This window comes from Eschscholzia californica, unplaced genomic scaffold (assembly GCF_041429995.1).
Source record: "Eschscholzia californica isolate CP2 unplaced genomic scaffold, dmEscCali1.0.p SCAF_5, whole genome shotgun sequence".
Classification (NCBI taxonomy): domain Eukaryota; kingdom Viridiplantae; phylum Streptophyta; class Magnoliopsida; order Ranunculales; family Papaveraceae; genus Eschscholzia; species Eschscholzia californica.
Window position 1 is genome coordinate 39579762 of NW_028238472.1, and position 23225 is coordinate 39602986.

A 23225-nucleotide genomic window follows, 5' to 3' on the forward strand; every position below is an offset into this window, starting at 1 on the left:
TCTGATAATAATCACCTACTTCATCAGAAATGTTTGCGCACCCCAAGAGGATACATCAACCACTGCGCCCACCACTACAGCTGAACACCCTAGTTTAGAGAGAGAGGAAAGAAGAATATTATTTTAGAGAGAGAAAGGAGAGAGGAATATATATATGTGTACATATATATTTTTATGTTTGAAGGTTGTCGCCCGAAAAAATGACCGAGAGAGGCGATGAGATGGAGGAGAGAGAGGTGATGACTAGTTAACGGAGGTATAACGGTAACTGAAAAAAAGAGTCATCTGGATATTTTTGATAAAGTAGGGGGCTAGGCAAGAAGCTGGTCAGAAAGTTGTGGCAATTTCGAAAATAACCTTTTTTTTAATCTTTGTAACTCCTTATTGTTGATCCATGACGATCGATTTGGAAACAAGTTTCTTTCTGTGATAAGGTGTTGATGATGATCCGAAAAAGAAAAAGAGACGAAGAAGGGGAAAAAAATAGTTGGGCGGACTGAGTGCTAACAGGCACCCGACGCGAATAACAATTTTATCAGGTGCCTTTAGCCGCTCCCGCTGCTTAATTGACCCTAGGGCTCGGAATAAAGTTCAGCGCCCGGACCTGTCATGGACAGGCTAGGCCTTAGAAACTATAGACACATGAAATCGAAGTTGGATTCCACTTGATTAGCCCAATAAAATAAACGAACTAAGGTCAGATTTTAAAGTGTTACCTAATATTCCACCCGAGTTCGACCCGTTCGAGGGGTTTCATACTAACCAGTACAAGCCATTCCTTTGGGGTTCAGAGTGGTCAGTCCAATCCCTTGCTTGATGTCTCCGTCTTACCAAGAGAAAGGACTCGAACTGGCCAGTTTGAGTTGATATTTTGCTTGTGTTTGGGGTTGCTGTCATATTCAACCCTAACTTTGCTTTAAGACAAATTCTAACCTAATTTAATTGTTCAATATTAGATATAATTTGATTGTTTGATGTTAGATCTGAATATGATTTGTATTTTAGGGTTTAATGTTCTGGAATTATTAGTGTTTGGGCAATGGTGGGAAAAAGATCCGGAAGACAGCTACCTGATCCGTTAATTGAGACAAAAGTGCCCATGGGCACCCGATGGTCACAAGGGTCAGTGTCCGACCTGCCCGAAAGAAGTGGCGGAGGACCACGGTCAAAATTCTATTTCGACTGACTGGACTTTAACCGACCGACCAATATGGCCCATCCAAATACTCGACCAATACTAGTTACTGAATAAAGCCGTCCTCATTTTCAGAGGTTATAAACCGTCGGATTTTATAGACTTATGATGGTCGTTAGATATAGAAGACCAAACCATATCTCAAAGCTTAACTCTTTATAAATACCCTCTAAGTAACCCTAATTCTCTTTTCCTCTATTTTCTTTCAAAGTCCAAGTAAGAATGTAATCCTAAATTCTCAACCTGAACAGTTGTCGGCTATAAGTCTTGAGACATATCTCTTTGGATTAATTCTCATGTAGAACATAATCTCTGATCATCTTAGTTCTTTTCTCTCTCCAATTATATCGTTCTCTCTTTGAGTCTCTACATCCATTTGAAGTTTTGCATCGAGCATCGTACTACGAAGGTTTGTATAACTTTGTGTTATGTTTTTCTCTAAATCTTTAGTCCTTATTAATTCAATTCATACTTAGTTACTTACTGATTTCATTCATACTTAATCGTTCACTTCATATTGGTTTGCTTCACGCAAATGAAAATGAAGTTATAAGCTTCTGTAAATTGTTGTTGGAAAGCCCGAACCGAGACCGTCCGGTGTCTGACTGGCCCGATAAAATAAACGGTATTTCTCAGAGTGCTTTTAGCCGCTCGAGCTGGGTTGGGCATTTTAGAGGCATCCACTCATCCAGAACTTCCTTCTGTGTTATACTAGACCAGTTTAGTTACTTTGTTCACAAAAATTGAAACAAGCTCAGAGAAAAGAAGCTGAGAAGAAGATTCATCTACTTCTCCATCTCTCTCTCCCTCTCCAATGGCAGCAGCAGTCTCCTCTTCTTTGAACTTCTCTTCATCTAACCTAAATCACACTCTATTCAGAACAAAACTTCTCCGAAATCGAGGTCATAATCACTCTTTCTCAACGATTCTCTTCGTTATTCTAGTTTCAGTCACTAAACCTAGTATCATCGTCCGTTCTCCTCTGTTTTCTTTCATTTTGGTTCTTCTCTGATAACTGTAATTTGGGTTTTCTTATTCATGGTAATTACGTGTGAATGAAGTTCAAAAATTGTATTTTTTTTTCTTTCTTTCTTGAAATACCATCTTAAGATGAAGATTTGAATACCGTTTGTTGTTTTTTAGGGTTGGGGGAGTTTTACCAGCTCAGTGTCTTTAGTCTAATTTGTCCATCACAGCCAAGTGCTCATAATTGGTGTTTAGTTGGTGCAACTCTTAATCTGAATTCTGTTCTTTATAAATATTTAGAAGTGAAATGAGAAAGAAATCCTTATTTATATTCTAGAAAAGATTGGTTCAATAAGGATACCCATAAGGGTTTCGAAATTCTATTTGAGTGGAGACCCATAGTAGTTTTAGTTTGGTGGCTTATCTCACCAATTTCATATATTTGTATGATTGATGTATCTTCCAAACGAAGTACACTAAATGAGTTTTTAGAATATTGTGATGCAATCTGGTCTTACTTTATCAGATTATCGTAATGTGCTATGTTTTATGTGGTATGTAAACTCTCTAAACTAATGGGTAAGGATTATTGTGTTTGACATTCCGCTTTGTCGATGTTATACAGGTGGACTGGTTGAAAGCAATCTCCCGTTGTGTAATTCAGCTTATATTAGTCGTACATGCGCATCACACTCACTCAGAAGACATTCTCTTTTGATAAACAAGTCATCAGCATCATCAAAAATAAAAAAGAAATTTGCTGTTTGTTGTTCAGATCAGCTCCGGGGTAACTATTTGGATGTGGAGGCAAGACCCGAACATTGTCCAGACCCTGCAATTAGCTCATCAATACCTGATGGTGTACCAGATGTTATCAGTTTGTTTGACGGCGAGGGCTTACAAACCAGGCCTAAAATGTTCAACAATAGATTCTTAAATTTTGTTCGACTTGGGTCTGTCGTCAATAATGCTGCTGAATCTTTTTTCAAGAGTGAAATACGGAGGAGGTTGTTTGTGACAGCTGTGTTAATTGTAATTAGTCGCATTGGATATTTCATTCCGTTGCCTGGTTTTGATAGGCGGTTGATACCTCAAGACTACCTTAGCTTTGTATCTGGGTCTGTCGGTAAGTTCTCGTTATACATGTTGCTTTCAGTTTCTTGTTAGTTTTTATTTACATTTCTACGAGTCATGTGTTTGCATTCCGTACTGATAAAAAATCGTCTTGCATAAAAAGCTTACATTTTTAGTTGTTTGCGGTAAGAGCATTTTATTGTTGCAGATGAACTTGGTGATTTTGCGGCGGAGCTTAAACTGTCACTGTTCCAGCTCGGAATCAGTCCTCAAATAGGAGCATCAATTCTTATGCAGGTGACCAGATTCATTCATCTAGTTTTGCTATAGTTTCGTTTTCCTTTATATGATCGTTCAGTTTTACCCTGATATCTGTCAGTATCATAGTCCATATATGATGTTAGGTAGATTATATTTTGACTTGACAAGGATGATTTTTATGTATGTTTTCATGCATCATTTTTTGCGATGGAACTCGGTCGCAACTACCATTAGTTCTAAACTGGTCTCATGAATCTATCTCAAGTAGAGCTCACACCAAAATGTCCATAAGCTTCGATGTTGGTCTTGGTCTGTAGAACTCATGCAACATACCAAACACCATGCCAGCACGTCCATGCTAAGTAGTACGACTCGGACTTGGACTCGGCTCGGCCAAGGTCCGAGTCCGAGTCCGAGTCAGGGGGCGAGTCAACCGAGTCACTCGGCCGTGTCAGCCCGAGTCAATATTTCATCTTCCTGTTTAATGAGTTTGCCCGTAGCTTCCTTGTTTCTTTTGTCTAGTGTTTACTACCCATAAGTAGTTACTAATTTATGTATATAATATGATTAACATGACGATTCATTATATAATCAAGTTCAAACTTCAAAAATCAACACTAAATTACCAGTAGAGTTAGGAACAACTAAATAACCACTCTAGTAGACTCATACTCTAATAGTAATAACTATTAACTAGAACCAAAAACTCGTACACTTACTACTTACTAGACTAATTTTCTATTGTAGTAACTAAAGTATAAAACTAAATAACTAGAATATCAAAAACAACATTCATATTTGACAAATAAAGGGAAAAACAATCATAACCAAGTCAGACCCGAGTCATACCCGAGGCACATGAGTCACTCGGGCTAACCCTAGACTCGGGAACTCGGTGAGACTCGGCTTGGGCCTCGGTGTATGTCCAAGTCCGAGCCGAGCCTCGAGTCACTCGGCTGATTCGGCCGAATTGTACTGCTTAGCGTCCATGTCCAATATCTCCTGCGAGTCCGTTCCGTGGAACTTAACGTGCTCACACCTTGCCGTGCTGAACTTTATCGTGCACTACACCACATAAGCACACTTGATCTAATATCAACTTGCCCAAGGTTGTCTCTTGTACATCTATGTTACTCTTGGCTGGGTCCTTCTTAAGAACCTTGAACCCCACAACATCAACTTACTCGATGTTACCTTCGGCTTAAGCCATGAGAGTTTTAAATTGAAGATTCCTTTGTTTTCATGAGATCGACTTGGCGTAAAAATAGAACCATCACTTAACTTTTGCTTAATGAGCATTAGAAGGTAGGGATGTCAAGCCTTATCAAATTGGATAGATCAATCAAATTCGGATCTGTAGATTAATCGGCTATTCACAATTCATTGTATATTTCAATATCAATCTGTAGTTGGTACCAAACTTCAAAATTTAGGCCATTTGTTTTGATGTAACATACTTTTTTTAACCTATTATTTCTCTCACTAGGACACTTTGGTGTTCGTTTCAAAATACTCAGATATTCTTGTTAGACACGATTTGGTGCAGGTCCTCCCTGTATGGAAGTGCCCACTAGTAGTATCATTATTCCTATTTGCAACCAAGAGCAAAGCAGTTCTATTTTTTTTTAAACTTCGAATCAATGTCTAGGGAGTTTGACCCTGTTAAAGGGGCTGTTTTGTTGCCTTTATTGAAGTTACTATACAAACCTCTGGTTGCTACTTATCTGTTTATTTGTTGCCTGTTACTTCACTTTCTAGTTAGATCTTTTAGTTCTTCACAGTTTGTTCAAGCTTCCCCACCGCTTACATCACACTCTCAGTCGCTTTAAGTGGTTATCTATGAGATTGTGTAAGTATACTGTGTATATTCACGCAATTATGTTAGTATGACCATAAAATGGCACTCTAGGTCAATTTATTTTGTGTATAAGGTAGCACTAGAATACTAGATGACACAGAAGGGAAAAGTTGTAACTAGAAAAAAGGACCTAGTAACTCAAAGAAAAAAGTTACTTTTATAACTGTTTCGGCATCTTTTGACTTACTGTGTCTAACAACTTGCATCAATATACGAATGCCGGTACTTGTGCCCATCTTACATAAGTTTCGCTTGTCGGTTATTTGATTTTGGTAGCATTCCCTACTAGTTCTTCCTTGTGGAATGCATCTAACTTGCAAACATTTTTTCATGGCAGTGAAAACCGTGAATGAAATAGAGAAAAGCATAGCCGTTTAAGCAAAAGAAGATTCTAAAGATAATAAATATTCTTCTGATAAAAAACGTTAATACTAAAACACATAGCATATGGCCTAGTGTCTTAAGACTCTTAACTAGCGTTATCAGTCTTTTTACAGTGTCCTGATTTACTTTATAAGCTCTTGTGCTTCATCTTTGATTGTGTGTTAACCAACTTAGCCAGAACATTTTCTCCTACATTCTTTAATTTTGCTACAAAAGCTTAAAGTGGCTGTTTCACCAAGTTTGTCAGTCATGTATTTTGAATTTTTTTTGTTATCTTGCATGCCCATTGGGCAGCTATAACCTGTGAATCACATATTCAGGTACTTTGTCACGTCGTTCCTTCCCTAGTGAAGCTGCGGAAAGAAGGTTTGGACGGCCATGAGAAGATTAAGAGTTATATGTGTGTCCTGTTTTCATCTCAAGCAGTGAGAGGAATCCTTGCTTTGCAATTTTACTTCCTCAGATCTTTATTAAATCGATGTTTAAGGATGCAAACCTTTTGCGGTTTTGTGTCCATTGCAGATGGTGGATGTCACTTGGATTCGCTATTTTAGAAGGAGTTGTCCTGGCTTGTTATTCACTTCCATATTCAATATATGCAGCTAGTTACAGGTAATATATCATTTGGATTTTTCTATCTTTTGGATTTTGATTAGTAATATATTGTTTGTGTCATTTCTACTTAAAAGATGATAGTATTACGGGAGTTAGTCTATAACTCTATGTCATTGTTTTACTTGATATGAATCACCCCCTAATGATCTCTGGTGGTATTTTCCTTTGTTCTCCAGTGACATAACATTCTAAAGTGAAAGTCTTCTTTTTGTCAATTTGCTGTGCATGAGAATTATTAAGTTCAATTAAAGCATCCATAAGTACTCTTTGATATGTCACTCAAGTTTAGTAGATTTCAAGTACTGCTTTAAAAAACTGTACATAGCTTTGTTAAATCTTATTTTGACAGTTCTATCACATTTTCTGTTTATAGTCGAAGTACATCCTTTTCCAATTAGAAATTTAAAGTTTGCTATTCGCAGAGTTAAGCATGTGATCGTGACGTCTATATTATTGGTTTGTGGTGCAATGACCATGACATGGATTTGTGACAAGATTACAGAATCTGGATTTGGTAATCTTCTCAACAACTCGGATTACTTCTTTGTTTGTTCCTTGAACATTTGTTTTTGAATATAGTCTTCGGGAGTAATATTCAATATTGATATAGGATGTGTAAAACTTTAGTACTGCTACTTGAATTCAAATATTGTAGTATAGTTTTTCTCCTAATTGACTCTTATTGGCTGTGTGTGCTTCAGGTCAAGGGTCGTCTCTTATTATATGCACTGGAATACTGACTGGCTACACTGATACTCTATACAAGATGTTATCCCAGCTGTCTGGTAGGTGAAGAAATCATCAAGAGCATCTCATTATTTTAATTTTCCTTACAAGGGTAATTCATTTTGATATTTTTCGCCATGTTGGGTAGTCGGATACTCTTGTTTTAAAAAGAAATTGAAGTAAAAAAGGGATTACTTAAGGTGTCGGACACCGATACCTGTACAGCCGTATGGCCATTTTGGCTTTTTTTCACTTAAGGTGTCGGACACCGATACCTGTAAGGCTGTAACGATGTTCATGTTACATACACTGTTACCTTCACTTCTCATTAGGTTCTGTTTGCCCTCGAATATTTACTGTTACAAGATTCTAATACTATAAAAATCCCTTACATCACTTGCTAATGTGTCTCTGGACTTTTAGCCGTATCAATACCTTTATGCTTGTACATATATTTCACACGGAGAATCAATATTTTATATTTTTTTACGGGAAAGCTGATGGTCTGATATAGATACGCGTATTTGATATTTATGACACAGAGTTGGACACAGCAAGACATTAAGCACCTATTTGACACTCTTGTCCTCTGTAACTATTCATATGTCGAATCCAGCATGATTGTTAGCACCCTTAAAATCTGTCCGAGTGCTTGGAGCTGGGATAACCAGCTTCTGCAAAATCCCACACAAGGAGTCCTGAAAAGATCAACTTCAACAATGAATGAAATATGCAAAATTTCTTATTTAACACCAAGTTTAGCGTTTAGTGATAAGATTATGGGTACTGGCTAATCGAGGGTCTTACTGTTAATCAACCCTTGGAACGAGAACCTCTTTCTGGCACTAACCATTTTACCTAGTCATTTGCAAAACCAATACATTGTAATTGTGATGATCAAGTATACATGTTATTTATTGCAGGAAATGTCGTGAATTCTGGGCTTTATATTCTTGCGGTGCTAGGAGTTTTTACAGTAGTCACTATGTGGGCTGTTGTCGTAACTGAGGGTTGCAGAAAGATCAAACTGCAGTATTATGGTTTTAAGCTTGCTTCTGCTGCAAGGTTAAGTCCTCAACTTTGCTATCGAGATTTCAGTCTAGGTCTAACACAGACTATTGGAAAACACTAAATCGAGTTATGATGTTTTATTTTGGAAGTGGCAGTTCTAGGTTTAACATAGTCTATGTCAAGTTTATGTTACTAGCTAGATGTTACGGTTTCTTTTCTTCAAAAAGAACTATTGATAAATCTGATGTATACTCCACGGTTTTAACACCGATATTAAGATTAATTCTGGAGGATGTTTGCATAATTGGAATCTACACCATGATTATTATCGTGTTCTAACACCAATATTAAGATTAATGCCTACCCCTACCTCTTGTAAATAATTTTTTCTTCAATATATTCATTCAAAGTTTCAAAAAATAAATAAATTATTTTTGTGTTCTACTTTTTTCTAAAGTTCCCTTATTTTGGTTTTTAAGTACTGATATGCATGAATTATTGACATTAGTCATTGATTGCTACGCAGAGATGAATCTCCTATTACTGAGGTTGAGCCTTACATACCATTCAACATTAATCCAGCGGGAATGCAGCCTGTTCTCACCACCACTTATCTCTTGGCATTTCCTAGCATCCTGGCAAGGTAGTTGGTCAGAGTGATTTTGGACCTTTTATAATGTATAAGACATGATAAAAACTTAACTTCGGAACATACTGCCATACTAGACTTCCTCTAAAAATTCAGTTCAGTCTCCACTTAAACTTTACTCCAAACATATATCCAATCGAATGACCTGAATGAATATAGATGGTCATGACTTATGATCATCTGATTTGTTGTTGTATAGATATGAGATCGTAGGGAACTTGTGGATTTTCTTTTGTACTAGTTTTCGGATTCCAAAGTGATTCACATTATTTTTCTCGCCCACGAAAGATTTAGAGCTTGGGCCCATCGACATGGTTAACTCCTATGAAGGAAACATCCGCTATTGTCTTACCCTATTAGGTACTTGACGCTTGGTGCTACTGGTTCGATTTCAGTTGGATGTGTATTTTGACGCTGCATCTTGAGGCTCACTTGATGGCTAGGCTTTAAGATCCAGCCTCAAGGTACACTGCAAGAAATATGTGTACAAGGTGGAAAGGTACATAAAGGCGAACTTCTTGAGGCTTAATATAATAATACCATTATTTCTTCACAAAATTGTGTTATCAGAGCACCTAAAACGAAGCTAGTAAGACTTTTTACAATCATTTCTATTAATACTCCAAATGCCTCAAAGTACCCTCTGTAATGCGATTCTCCATTAAGAGACCCAGACTCTCAATTCATTTAGGTTTTCTTAGTTCTGTAGTTAAAGCTTTCATTTTTTTTACAGAGAATCCTAAGGTAGATTAAAAGCTATAGCGTCAGCCTTACGTGTTTTATGCGACCTTTTTCATTTTCTAATTTTTTCTGGATATATTTGTACCGCTCCTTGAGAGCTAGCTTTAGCTTTTAATGGAAAGCGAGTTTATACGACAAGAAATGTTTTGAGGCTTATTTTTCGGTGGCACTGCCTTGGAACCTAAAGTAGATTGTTTCAGCAGTGCCTTGTTCCCTCTTGTATTTAACAGACTTTGACGTTAAATTTGCATTGCGCATAAGTGATTTTTAATTTTTGAGGCCATACTTCTATTGGCAGTATCCTTGGTTCGCCATTCTGGGAGCATGTTAAAGAGATATTGAATCCTGAGACTTCGCTCGGTGCTGAACCATGGGTTTATTATTCAATTTATGCATTTTTTGTCTTCGTGTTCAACATATTTGACATTGTAAGTATAATGAGACTAGATTTTTTCAATATTATCTTATAACAAATCAAGTCCTATCTAAGTGTACTGAAAATATAAATTTACCTTTTCAGGCCAACTTGCCAAAGGAGATAGCAGATTACTTGAATAAAATGGGTGCAAAAATACCAAATATAAAGCCGGGGAAGGCCACAATAGAGCATTTGACTAAGATTCAGGCATCAACCCGTTTTTGGGGTATGTTTCTTCTCCAAAACTATATGCATGTTCCTTAACAACGGTAGTACATTAATCTCTTCGTTTCTATTTGCTCTATCTGTGGGGGAAATAATGCAGGTGGACTACTATTAAGTATACTTGCCACATCATCATCTATGATGGATCATCATTTACGTCATATCAATCAGGGATTTTCAATAGGTTTCACATCAGTTCTGATCATTGTAAGTAAAGAACTAGCTTCAGCAATTATAGTTTTCCATGCATTAAAATCATATTAGAGTACTTGTATCCCGAGATAGAAATGCACCCATTGCTCATTTTGTTCCTCGAATAGTTCCATTTTATGTTTGGTTTTGGTTTATTCTATTCTTTCTTCTGTGCATCTATATGTTTACCTGGATTAGTGTCCAATAGTTACATGGTGTTGGACACAGTTAGTTTAGACAGGGCAAAAACTTCGGCTGCAGCTTCAGTGGGGGTTCACTTCAATTAATTTTTTTTTAATTACTAGTATTGTTTTTTATCTCCATGCAAAATACTCCAACTCCAAGACTACTAGACATTTGGCGTGATTTTGTATCTATCTCCGGCTCCCATTACAAGCACATACCATTTTGAATCTTTCATGAAACTATGTTTTCTGCAATTCATTTTTCACTCGTATTCTCTTCATTTGTCAATTGTTATGCTGAACTTTTATTCTCTCCTAGCTGAATAGCGTATTAAAGATGTATATAAAAAATAAAAAATTTACTGTTAACAATTGACCTTAGTCATCATAATCATATTTATACTTCCCTTTTACTATTTTCAGGTGGGTTCAATTATTGAACTTAGAAGGTCGTATCAAGCATATAATGTTATGCCAGCTTTGAGCAAAGCTCTACAACGGTATGGTGTCTAAGGATCCGATAACCTGCACCAATTGAACCGAGGTAACCTTGTAATACTCGTTGATTCTCACATGTCTGTGCTGGTATATCCGTCTTACTATAGAATTTGAAAGAATGATGAAACCATTTTGACAAGTTTCTCAGATCTCCCTTCTTATAAGTTTCTCTTTTTGGCAAAAAAATGAAAAAAAATACTGAAACTATTTTCCAACAAATGGATTATTTCTGCATTTTTGTGACCTGGAGTCACTAGGCCAGTGGTCGTCTTTTTGGTATATACATATACATTCATATAACCAGGCTAACCAACTATCGGACTAGTAAATTTCCAAGTTTCTACTAGAAAACAAGAGAAAAGATGAAGTCCACTTCAGTTGGGTGGTAACATGTATGTCTCTAGTGCAGAGAACAAAGTTCGAATCTTGTTGTTTGAGGGAAACACGTAAATATGAAAGAGGTGAAATAAAACATAGTTTGAGCTCGGCTTGGACTCGGGTTACCCCAAGCATGTTCAGAACTTGCTGAGTCAAAAACGCTCATTATACATCTTTATCCTACTTTTGAAAGAAATCGGGGAAGTTACCATGTGGAATCACTGACACCACTTTCACATATTTCACTTCTTAAATATATCGTACATGTGCAGGTAAAGCTCTATCTGTAATATGAACGAGGTTACAGAGGCTGGAATCCGTCAAGTAATCAGAAACAATCCTCAGCGAAAATATCAGAGATTGCCATGGACAGCTACAACAGACCTTCAAACTTTAGTTGGGCCGAGATATACAGGGATCCATTGCTATATAGTGTAAACCAATGCCAGCTCTATTACTAGTGTGATTTTTGCGTGTAATTTTCTTTTTCTTGCTATCTACTTGAATCTATAGTTTTAGTGGGTTGATCTATATTATATGTTCAGTTTATCGTCATCACTTGTTATATTAGCGAGTGGGTTGAAGAAATCAAAAGGGTAATTGCTCGGTAGGATTAGTTCGTAAAATTTGTGATTGTACCAAAAAGCATGAACTTGAGGGTCAACAACCTTGTTTTCTATATGTTTTTTCCAAGTTAGATATAAGTCTGACTCGAGGTCTGAATCGACTAAATTCACATTTCATGGTTGTCTGCCTGAGTAGCTGATTTGGGTTGATGTAAGCTTTGACCAACTCAAATTCAAACCAATCATATTCACATTTCACACAATGGGGGAAAAAAATATATACACCACCTCCTTATTACATTGTATTCACAGGGGATCTATATCGGCAGGTCTGATTCAACAGCTGAATAGTCAGAAGAGAATCCAGATCTAACTGAGCTGACTCTAAAGCTAAAGGATGAAGATGTTGTAATAAAACAAGTAATATATTATTTTATGCCCCACATAATATGATAAATGTTAAAAAAGGACAACTATGTAGATTTATAATTATAGGCCCCTCGCCACACGTGTGCTCGAATTCATGTCCTTCTTTTGACCATGACAGGCATTCTTCTTTTCATTCTTACGGTAGGAAAGTTAATAATAGTATCCTCTTTAGCCTCCCACCTAAATGACCAAAAACAATACATTTTGGCAAAGTTAATACAACAAACGATTTCTTTCTATGAAAGGAAACAAAGATGCTAGGATGACAAAAGTTTGACGTATTATTTTGGCCAGCGCTTTGGGGAAAGCTAAATAGTTTCCGGGGTGTGAAATTTTAAACGGAATATGCAAAATTTTGAAAATTTTCCGGGGAAACATATTTTATGGGGAATATGTTTCAAAATAAAAATAAAAAACTCTCCACCTTACCTCTCTCCTCCATCTCTGCCACCTCATCATCTTCACCGACGAAGGTCGCCGGCCGGCGACCTTCAAACATTAAAAAAAAAAAATATTTCTCTCCTCTCTCTCTCTAAAAAAAAAAAAAAATTTTTTTTTTGGTTTTAAGACCTAGATCTGGTTGAAGAACAGACCAGATCTAGGTCTGTTCGTGAGGAACAGATTTGTTCCTCACGAACAGATCTGTTCTGTTCGTGAGGAACATATCTGTTCCTCACGAACAGAAAGGACCTAAATCTGGTCTGTTCAGACCAGATCTAGGTCTTAAAAAAAAAAAAAAAAAATTTTTTTTGTTTAGAGAGAGAGAGAGAGGAGAGAGATTTTTTTTTTTTAATGTTTGAAGGTCGCCGGCCGGAAAATTGACCGGCCGGCGACCTTCGCCGGTGAAGATGATGAGGTGAGGTGGAGAGAGAGAGGTGAGGTGGAGAGAGAGAGGTGAGGTGGAGATTTTTTATTTTTCCCCCTAACAATTTACAAAATAAAATTGTTAAACAAAATTGACCAATTTTTGACCAAGTCTTCACACCCCGAAAACTATTTAGCTTTCCCCAAAGCGCTGGCCATTATTTTATGTTGATATATACACTCTCCACATCTTACAAGTAGTGGAGGCAGTACTGAGATTTCTATCTATACATTCGTTTTTAGGTCAATAAAACTGTGTGAACTTAGCTTTATCGATAACGAAATCACTAAAGTACCTAATGCATCTACAAATCATACATTTATGCAAGTAAAAATGACCTAGATTCTCGTACGCTTTGATGCTTTGACAAACTATTAAAAAATAAAAGTTATTACTATGTGTCAAAGATGGCATGTAATTTAAACACGGTGGCTCTCCATCTTTCATAGGGAAAATACTATTAGGCCCGAGACTTTTGCCTGAGAATAGTCCGATTGACGATAAGGTATGTCCATCGTAGATAATGAGCATGCTCTGTCATCACTCAGACCATATTACTATCAATGCTCTTAGCTCTTGATCTTAAGCTATTAGAGATAAGTTTATTTGAGATGCATCCATCAATCACATGTGTTTAAAGTCACTAGCAAAAACATAGATTTTTGGAGCTAAAAAAAAATTTCACACGTGAGAAAGCTCGAGAAATCAGTGAGACCAACAAATGGTAGCTCAATTTGTATTGCAACTACTTTGAAATATCTGAGGTACTAAACTCGATTCGAATAAGAGGTGAAATCCATAATTTATTGAACCCCGATTGTTAATACTAGTATAAATGATTAAATATATGGCAGTTGTATGGCCATTAGATGTATGATTAAGATAATTAATGACGATATGAGCAAATTCATCCTTTGATATATCAATCTTTTGATGTATCAAACACCAATAAATGTAACCATGTTATTGTTAAAAAAAGAGAAAATAATCGTGCACGACAAAAAAGAAAATTACGAGAATGCCGAATAACCATGAACTTAATATACGTCACTCTTATTCTATATCGGGATCCCCTCTATATTATCCATGAGTCAACTCTCTAGAAATTCACTAAACCACCAATATAAGAATATAGTTGGGTAAATAAAACAGAATTGTTTCTAATTAGGGTAAGATATCAATATCATTAGGGCTTCATCTTTTAATGATTTGAATGCTTTTATTGTCTTTTTCATTTCGTTGAAAGAATGCTTTTATTATCTTAACCTATTAGGTGTAGTATAGTAATTTAAGAACTCTTGTCAAGAAGAAAAAAGTGGTATACTAACAAAAATGACAAAGTTGGTGGGATGTAGCATCATCTTTAATTATTTTATCTCTATTTTTATCATTGAAATATTCGTTCATCAAACTGTGGGGAAATAGTTCACTATTGAGCATAATGACAGTGGAATGGAATGGTTGTTAACAACCTTTACTTGGAGTGGTAAGATGTATAGTCTTCCATCATAGAGGTCAAGGGTTCGAGACACACTGAACAGTTCACAAAAAAAAAAAGACAGTGGAATGGTTTTTTTTTTGAATTATTCAGCGTGTGCCTCGAACCCTTGACCTATAAGACGGAAGATTATACCTCTTACCACTCCAACCTAAGGTTGTTGGCAGACAGTGGAATGGTAGCTTTCTCTATCAGATAAGTTAGGGAATTATCACAAGAACTTTGTTATCTTCATTTTTTTTTACTATTTGAATAAATAGGGAAAAACCATAACTTAGCTAAAAGTCTCAACTCTATGTCTCTATCATGGTGAAGGGGATTGGCTTTGAGCCATAAACTTGAAAGAAACATAATAATATCAAGACCCAGACCCCAGTGATATTAATAATTGCTAATAGATCCAAAAATAGAGTGAGAGTTGGGACCTCACTATACCTGAACTGAGTGACAAAATGGTGAAGAAAAATTGTAGCTTCCAGCCTGGACAAGTCAATGCCAGGACAAAGCCTCAGACCACCACCAAAAGGAGTGAAATTACAAGTTCCCATATCTTTGTCCTGTTAATTAATTAAATCAAAATAATGATAACCACAAGTAGTAATTATTCCTAATGAAGGGCAATCAAAATAATTACCTGCCATCTCCAAGGGTTAAATTTATAAGGAGAGTCATAAATTGTTTCATCAAGATGAACTGATCTGAAATATGTTAAGACATTCCATCCTTTTGGTATCAAATACCCTTTTATTTCTACATCTTTCACTGCCTTCCTCATGATTCCTACTACAATGTTTCCCATCCTTAATGTCTCTATTAAGACCTGTTGTTCAATTAGGGCAAATCAGTACATATAGGATATAGAAAAAGAGTGTAGATGGATTAATTCCACTTGCAAAACTCATCTCTCATTCGAGAGGTGTAGATGTACACACAAGCTAAGGATATATACATGTTCACGTTTGCAAAAATAAATGACTCTTAATATAACATGAACGAACATTTATAGTACAATTATTTTAAAAGGAAATTTATGCATGTATCTGTGAATTCCGTGAAGTGATCAAGAGTTCGAGACACGAAATCACTCTTTAAAGTATGCTACCCTTTAAAGTATGCTGACATTTAAAAAAAAAAAATGAAGACATAACGAAAGGATAACAAAATTTGATTTGATTGTCTTCCAAATTTTCATTTGAACTTACATTTTGTGTGAATGATAAAGACATGTAATCACTCCAACACAAGGGTTCTTCTGTCTCAGCTTTGAGTGTCTTCAACTTCATATTTTCCTCCTGATATTTTCAACATTAAAAAATCATGTTGCTAATTAAATTTAATTAAGAAACATTTATTAGAAATAATTTTTTCTTTGGAGTAATTAAACTAAACAAACCTGTATTGTTATACATTTTATTAGTCAATGACGACTAAATAGAATAGATTTAGGTGTGATAATTCAAAACTAAAATAAAGTTTTCTATCGAAAAAAAGGAGAAGATTGTCAATTAATTGTTTGGAACGTACCACCAAATGTTCAAGCGCACCAGGCGAATCGCTGAGATATTTTATAGCAAGGGTAATAAGGAGAGGCACCGAATCTTCACCTGGTATCATAAAATTAATCATATTATCTGAAATAAAATCAAGTGTTAATTTTTCACTTGTATCATTTAATAAAACATCAGCGACGTCTTTCGGAACTTTGGAACGATCTTTATCTTTCTTTTTCTCTTGTATAATTTTTTGTATAAATTCCGCCATTCTTTTCTTTGCCTGCATAATCATAAACATAGAAAAAAGAAGTTTAACATATTATGTGTGAGAATAGTCCCACATGGGAGAATGAGTAACTAGCAACCAAGAATATAAAGAACAGGTCCTCTCCACTCATTCCCACACGTGATAGGTTTAAAAACCACACGTGCTCCACGTCACCCGTAAAGAAAAAAAAACACACGTGTTAGGCTCAAAGAACGCCACACGTGAGGGGGCGTGTGAGAATAGTCCCACATGGGAGAATGAGTAACTAGCAACCAAGAATATAAAGAATAGGTCCTCTCCACTCATTGCCAATTGGTTTTGAGTTGGATGACCACAAACTTAATATTATGTTGAGGATTTAAATTTTGTGAGCAACAAAAAATAAATATGTTATCACTAATTAGTAATTAATTAAAGTATAAGATTAATTTATAAAATAAAATTAGAGTTAATTATGAACCTGTAATGATCTATAAAGTCTACTCCCTGGAATTTTTATAGGTAAAGACATAATGCCTTTCATGAATTCTTCAAATTGTTGCTTTAAAAATTGCATATCTTCACCTCGATCCAAACTAATTAGAGCTTTGGCTAGTATATGGAAGGCAACCTGGTCAAATAAATAAATAAACAAAACAATTTGAATTTCTTAACAATTAATATTATAATTAATTTGATACCATACTAATAAATCAAAAAAACCTAATTATTCTTTTTACAATATGAGAGTTGATGTTTTTTTCAGATAAAATAGCAAACTATTATTCATTTATATTTAAAACACTACAAAATGATGATGTCGTGAGTTATTTTACTTAAGTTCTGTCTTTGTTAGTTTTTATAACATTTAACCTAAGAATAAGCATCAAGAAATAGATTGTCCCCCCCGTCTTGGGCTCATGGCCGCTGGGTGTTTTAAAGTCGTATTGATACGGAAGATGTAAATATGGAGCGGCTAAAAGCACCCGAAAATTGCTTGTAGCACCCGGTGAAGGAGATTGAGGTCAATCTCCTTTGACCTTCAACATTTATGGGCACCCGAGGATAAAGGTTTCAGATCGATCCGTCCAAAACTCAAAGCGAAGCCTCGGACCAGTTCGAAACCTTAGTTCAGGTCTCGAATTGACCAGTCCAAGAGGATTTTTAATATTGGTTTTGGATCAAGGGTTTAGAACCAAGGTTCTATCCCTCTCTAACTTTTCATCATAGATCAAGGTTGGTATGGAATTAAACTTCTTTTTATAATAATTTTACTCTCTTTCTCTCTCTAACTCCTCTATGTAGATTGATGGTAATGTGTTTAGAAATCAAGTTTTTTCCATGATAACGTGATAATGATGACACAAAGAAAGAGAAGAAGAGACGAAGAAGAGAAAATGAAGAAGAAGAGAAAACTAAGAACAAAGAGAAGGAGTAGAGAGAGAGAGAGAGGAAAAAGAGCTTAAATAGAGTTCAATTAACGGTGGTTATGATGAAGAAAATCGGCGGTGAAGAAGAAGATTCGAAGAAAAAGAAGAAGAAGCAAAAGAATAAGAAGATCAGAGAAGAATCGAGAAGAAGAACAAAAAAAAAATAAAAACAAAAACAAAAACAAAAACAAAAACAAAAACAAAAACAAAAACATGTATCATGCATCTTTCATCTTTAAATATTGTTCATGTTCAGAGAAGAGTTGAAATCGAGTTTAATGGTGGTTATGATGAAGAAAATCGACGAAGAAGAAGAAGATTCAAAGAAAAAGAAGATACAGAAGAATCGAAAAGAGGAGGAAGAAGAAAACAAAAATCCTAAAACTTTTTGGGCGTCTTGAGAGAGAATATGATATCTAATTGGCAAGGGTATTTCGAGAACGAAACAATTAGAAAATGACCTGAACAAAAATTATCAAAATTATTTTAAACTTGACCTATTAGTACCCATTATATTTTGGTAACTTCTACTTAATAGGAAAAGATCTAGATTTTTTTAAGGCCAGCGCTTTGGGGAAAGCTAAATAGTTTCCGGGCTGTGAAATTTTAAAGGGAATATTTGGAATTTTAGAGATTTTCCGGGGAAATAAATTTTAAAGGGAAATAAAAAAAAAACACTCCACCTCACCTCACTCTCTCTCCACCTCACCTCACTCTATCTCCACCTCACCTCACTCTATCTCCACCTCACCTCACTCTCTCCACCTCACCTCTTTGTCTTCTCCGATTTGGTCGCCGGCCGGAAAGTTTTCCGGCCGGCGACCATGAAGAAAAAAAAAAAAATTTCACTCTCTCTCTCTCTCTCTAGAAACAACCCCTTCGCCGGAGTTTCTAGAGAGAGAGAGAGAGAGTGAAATTTTTTTTTTTCTTCATGGTCGCCGGCCGGAAAACTTTCCGGCGGCGACCAAATCGGAGAAGACAAAGAGGTGAGGTGGAGATAGAGTGAGGTGAGGTGGAGATAGAGTGAGGTGAGGTGGAGATAGAGTGAGGTGAGGTGGAGAAGTATTTTGCTTTCCCCCTAAATAAAATTGTCAAACAAAATTGACCAATTTTTGACCAAGTCTTCACACCCCGGAAACTATTTAGCTTTCCCCAAAGCGCTGGCCTTTTTTAATTATTATGATAATCTTTTGGGTCCAAACAACCATTTCCTATACTTAATAAGCAATTTTCACCACTGTTTTGAGCATGTCATTTAACCTTAGGTTTGGCTTGTGGGATACGTGCCCCCCCCCCCCCCCCCACAAGCCTCGCCATTGGTTAATTCCATTTTGCCCCTAGCTTGTGACCTCGTTAGCCTTCACAGTGTCCGACAGTTCGATTTGGCTACCGGCTATTTTTTTTTAAATTTTTTTCAGAAGTACCCTTGGGGGCCAAAATGGAATTAATTCTCAAAATTCTTTAAAAACATTGAAGTCACCTCATTTCTCCCACTCTCCTCCACCTCATCTCACTTGCCACTTCACCACCTTCTCCGACAGCAACCGCCCGACGACCTTCAAACTACAACAAAAAAACTTTTATCTTCTTCTTCTTCTTCTTCTTCTTCCCTCTCTCTTCTTTCTTCTCTTTATCTTCTTTCTTTTTTTCTTCTCTTCTCCCTCTAAACTCCCCGGCGAAGCGGCTTTTCTTTGGGGTATAATAGGAAATCAGGACCAAATCTGAATATTATTTGAAAAAAAAACTCATTTTGTCAAAGTACAATTTTACCCACGAAATCAACGTGGAAAACAGTTTTGAAAATTTCTGAACAAAACTTAGTTTGCTCTCAACAATTTTGTAAATTTTGGAACAAATTCGTTTTTGCTCAAAAATTATTTTGAAAAAGTGTTTCGCATTTGACAAACATAGACTGACACTTACATTTTGGTCTAAACATTTTTTGATTTGTCTTGTAAAGAAAAAAATGATTTCTGCATTTTTGTTTTGTTTTTGACATAATCATTTGGACTAATGCATTTTCCATTTGTCTTTTGCAAAATTAAAATGTTATGCCTATTATTATATTGTATTTGACAAACCTATTAACGGACAAATGATATTTGGCTAATGCACTGTATATGTTGTTAACAACATACTTAAGAATGTTGTCAACATCTAATATATAAAAACAGGTCAGTCGGTTATTTTGGATAAGTCTAGGCCATCCATTTTTGTTGGGTGCTTGATAGAGATCATATCCGGCGGCTGGTATAAATCCCTCTTTATGTAAATAAACTCAAAAGAGAAGGGTAATATTTCCATTAATTATTTCTCTAAAATAACTACTGCCCCACTTTTTTCTCATTATATTTCTCTCTCTATTCTCTACAATTATATTTCTCTCTTCTCTAAAATTATCGAAGTTTTTAGTTTGTAGGAAGAATTTGAGAATGTTATGGCGTTAGTCAAGAGGGATCTGTTGCGTCCGTAGGACACGGCGGAAACCTAATTTTATAACAAGTCATGACATTATTTCATACATTGTCAACATTATTTCATATGTTGTCAACAATTTATAACAACACAATTGTATATGCTGTCAACAGTTTACAATAACACATTTATATATGTTGTCAAAAAAACATATTTATACATGTTGTCAACATAGAAGAGTAAAAATGGGATTATAGAAAAAAATATGACTGTCTTGTTAATAACATATTTATATATGTTGTCAATAGTTTAAAAAGTATTAAAAAATAGATTTTTTTTTACATTATTATTATTTTTGGATGGTTTTTTCCCATTAGAAACCAAATTTTGAGTTTTGATGCATTCTTTCATAATATTTAAGTAAACAATCAAACTTATGTGCTTTGTTCATTAACTTAATGTATGGATAAATACTGATCAAATAAAGATAAAAAAATATCTAGAGAGAGGGAGAGAGAGAAAATACTAACATTTTTGGTTTCATCTTGTATGTAGATAATGTCACCATCTTTCCAAGTGCTCATAGACTCTTGAACATATTTTTGCATATCTTGAGTGACTTGAGCTTTAAGTTGTGATGACTTAAGAAAAGACCCAACTAAACCATGAACTCTCCTATGTAAATTCCCATTAATTAGCAAAATTGATGAACCCCCCATCAACTCAGTGAGTGAACTAGGATAAGATGGCACAAAAACTCTTCCATCACTTTGAAGTATAAACTTATTCACCTCAGCATTAATTGACACAATCGTCCGGTTACCAAATATATGTGATTTAAACACTTTCCCGTACCTATAATATTGTACACATAAAATATCGAAAAGTCTAATTAATTCTTCGTTTTTGTTTTGTAATTTTAATTAGATGAAATATTAGGAAAAAAAACCCATGATTTAATTTCTTTTAGTTTTTCATCTAAAAGAGGATCTGAGCTTGTTAATGACTAAAATCATCCATTTTAATTCTTCTTTTTTCGGTTATCTCGCTTGTAAAAGAAGAACAAACCCACAAATTATCATTTTTACACTTAATCAATTAAAAAAAAGAAATTCAAGGTAAGTCATGAAAATCACAAAAAAAATAAATATAAATTTCTCCTTATTCATATGTCTAAATGAGTTCATTTATAACTCAAAAACACAAAAACAATTTAATTTCTTCGTTTTCTTCGATTACTAAATAAGAACAAACCCATGATGTTTCTTGTGTCTTTTTCTTAATAAATAAAGTCAAATGAAAGATAGTAGTTGTTGGTGATCAGCTAAAGTAGTACTTACAGGCGACGACGTTTTTCCATGAAGCTTTCAGGCCTATTGGAATAAGCACAAGAGATAAACTCCAAAGTTTCGCCGATAATAGGCCATCCTAAAGTACCCAAAGGAAGTTTTGTTGATGATTTATGAGTGAAGCTTGAATACCTACTAAGTATAAAAGTTAGAGTAGTACAACATAGAATAATTAGGGCAGACAAGATCAAAATTCCTGCAGAGAAAACCCAAAAACTGATTAAATTGCACTCCATTTTTTTTCAACGTATAACTGTTGTTCGTTTGATAGATACTGGGTTCTTTTTATACTTCTGCTTCTACATTGTAACATCTCTTAACCCTAATTTTATATACATAATAATATTTATCGTGTCGACAACGACCATGATCACATTCTAACATAAATGAATGAGCAATTTATTCTATAATTAAACATATATATATATATTTTATAAATATGATAATCTGGCTCGTATAACTTCACTTTGACCAACTCATCACAAAGGCTTAAAGGGTAAAGAAGAATATGCATAATTGCATCCTGCTCCTGAAATGAATGGATTATTGGTATTTACAAAATGAATATGTTGTCAGACAAGCTGAGCTACTCTGAGGATAATATTGATTTGATCGTACGTAACAAAGGTGACGAGTCTGGTCCCAATTGGTCAGTCCGTGAGGAGATAAAAATGACTTGACCAATTGGGGCCGGCCACACCACCTTTTGGGGCGTGGTCGAACCCAAAAATTGGGCCCTTTAACACTCGTCTAAAATTATTGTTAGTACTTAAACTTAGCTTGTTTTCAACTTAGCTTAAACAGATAAGGTAAATAGTAATTTTAATTAGTGAAGAGGTAACTTTTAAGCTTTCTATTTGTGGAAATTAGAATGAAAATTATGAGACTGTAACTTGAAGGTAATACAATGTTTGTAATTAGTAGTCAAACAAACTTATTTCTTGGTGTGTAACTATTCATGAAAACAATGTGATTTGTAATATTATGTGATTCACCAAAAGAAATTTCACTTTTATAATAATTCAATTCCATATGTTGATTACAATAGTGCAAAGCCAGAGGACAAAGCCAAAGGACAAAGGAATCTTGTGGGGGTACCTTTAGGTTATCCAACCGTTGCTGGTTCTAGGAATTAATTACAAGACAATATACTTTGAGGATGAGCTGTAGTCTTCCACTCCCTGACTAATTTTTTAATGGGTTATTTCCCAAATAGCCCCCAACTTTGTGACCGGTTTCCTGCCTAGCCCCCTACTTTATCAAAAATACCTAGATGGCCCCCTTTTTAAGATTCCGTTATAACACCGTTAACTAGTCATCATTTATCTTTCCTCCATCTCATCACCTCTCTCTGCCACCTCATCTTCTCGCCACCTCATCGTCTTCACCGGCGAAGGTTGCCGACCGACAAATTTTCCGACCGACCAATTTTTCGGCCGGTCACTTTTCCGGCGGGCCACCTTCAAACATTAAAAACAAAAAACTTTTTTTCTCTCTCATCTCTCTCTAGACAGGTGCACGGACCTTTCTCTCTCTAACCTCTATCTCTCCAATCTC

The 23225-nt window shown here is 35.5% G+C and overlaps 2 protein-coding genes across 4 annotated transcripts; one reads left to right on the forward strand and one right to left on the reverse strand.

Annotated features, from left to right (window-relative positions):
* Positions 1–1696: 1696 nt before the first annotated feature.
* Positions 1697–11931, forward strand: SCY2 (SecY protein transport family protein). The gene is made up of 14 exons (XM_086638864.1): positions 1697–2097; positions 2787–3287; positions 3444–3532; positions 6059–6138; positions 6261–6350; positions 6776–6867; positions 7055–7138; positions 8003–8144; positions 8617–8733; positions 9779–9908; positions 10001–10124; positions 10224–10330; positions 10924–11044; positions 11649–11931. The coding sequence occupies exons 1-13, from the start codon at positions 2010–2012 to the stop codon at positions 11011–11013; spliced, it is 1734 nt and encodes a 577-aa protein (XP_086494990.1). The 5' UTR covers positions 1697–2009; the 3' UTR covers positions 11014–11044; positions 11649–11931.
* A 243-nt stretch (positions 11932–12174) lies between these two features.
* Positions 12175–22320, reverse strand: CYP90D1 (cytochrome P450, family 90, subfamily D, polypeptide 1). Of its 3 annotated transcripts, XM_086638867.1 has the most exons (9): positions 21660–22312; positions 21111–21174; positions 20850–20994; positions 16956–17105; positions 16259–16507; positions 15937–16026; positions 15369–15554; positions 15170–15291; positions 12175–12551 (listed from the first exon to the last, which is right to left on the reverse strand). In XM_086638867.1, the coding sequence occupies exons 2-9, from the start codon at positions 21116–21118 to the stop codon at positions 12464–12466; spliced, it is 1038 nt and encodes a 345-aa protein (XP_086494993.1). In that variant the 5' UTR covers positions 21119–21174; positions 21660–22312; the 3' UTR covers positions 12175–12463. The 3 variants fall into 3 exon arrangements, with proteins under 3 accessions (XP_086494993.1, XP_086494991.1, XP_086494992.1); XM_086638865.1 differs by having other exon boundaries at positions 20850–21174; positions 21660–22320; XM_086638866.1 differs by lacking the exon at positions 16956–17105 and having other exon boundaries at positions 20850–21174; positions 21660–22239.
* Between the last annotated feature and the right edge of the window lie 905 nt (positions 22321–23225).

Coding starts and splice junctions, on each gene's coding strand:
- CYP90D1 (XM_086638865.1), bottom strand. CDS start 21,904: ATGGAGTGCAATTTAATCAGTTTTTGGGTTTTCTCTGCAGGAATTTTG. Junction 17,106..20,849: donor TACAAGATGAAACCAAAAAT/GTTAGTATTTTC, acceptor TTATTTGACCAG/GTTGCCTTCCATATACTAGC. Junction 16,508..16,955: donor GACTTTATAGATCATTACAG/GTTCATAATTAA, acceptor ATGATTATGCAG/GCAAAGAAAAGAATGGCGGA.
- SCY2 (XM_086638864.1), top strand. CDS start 2,010: ATGGCAGCAGCAGTCTCCTCTTCTTTGAACTTCTCTTCATCTAACCTA. Junction 6,139..6,260: donor GAGAAGATTAAGAGTTATAT/GTGTGTCCTGTT, acceptor TGTCCATTGCAG/ATGGTGGATGTCACTTGGAT. Junction 10,331..10,923: donor TCACATCAGTTCTGATCATT/GTAAGTAAAGAA, acceptor TACTATTTTCAG/GTGGGTTCAATTATTGAACT.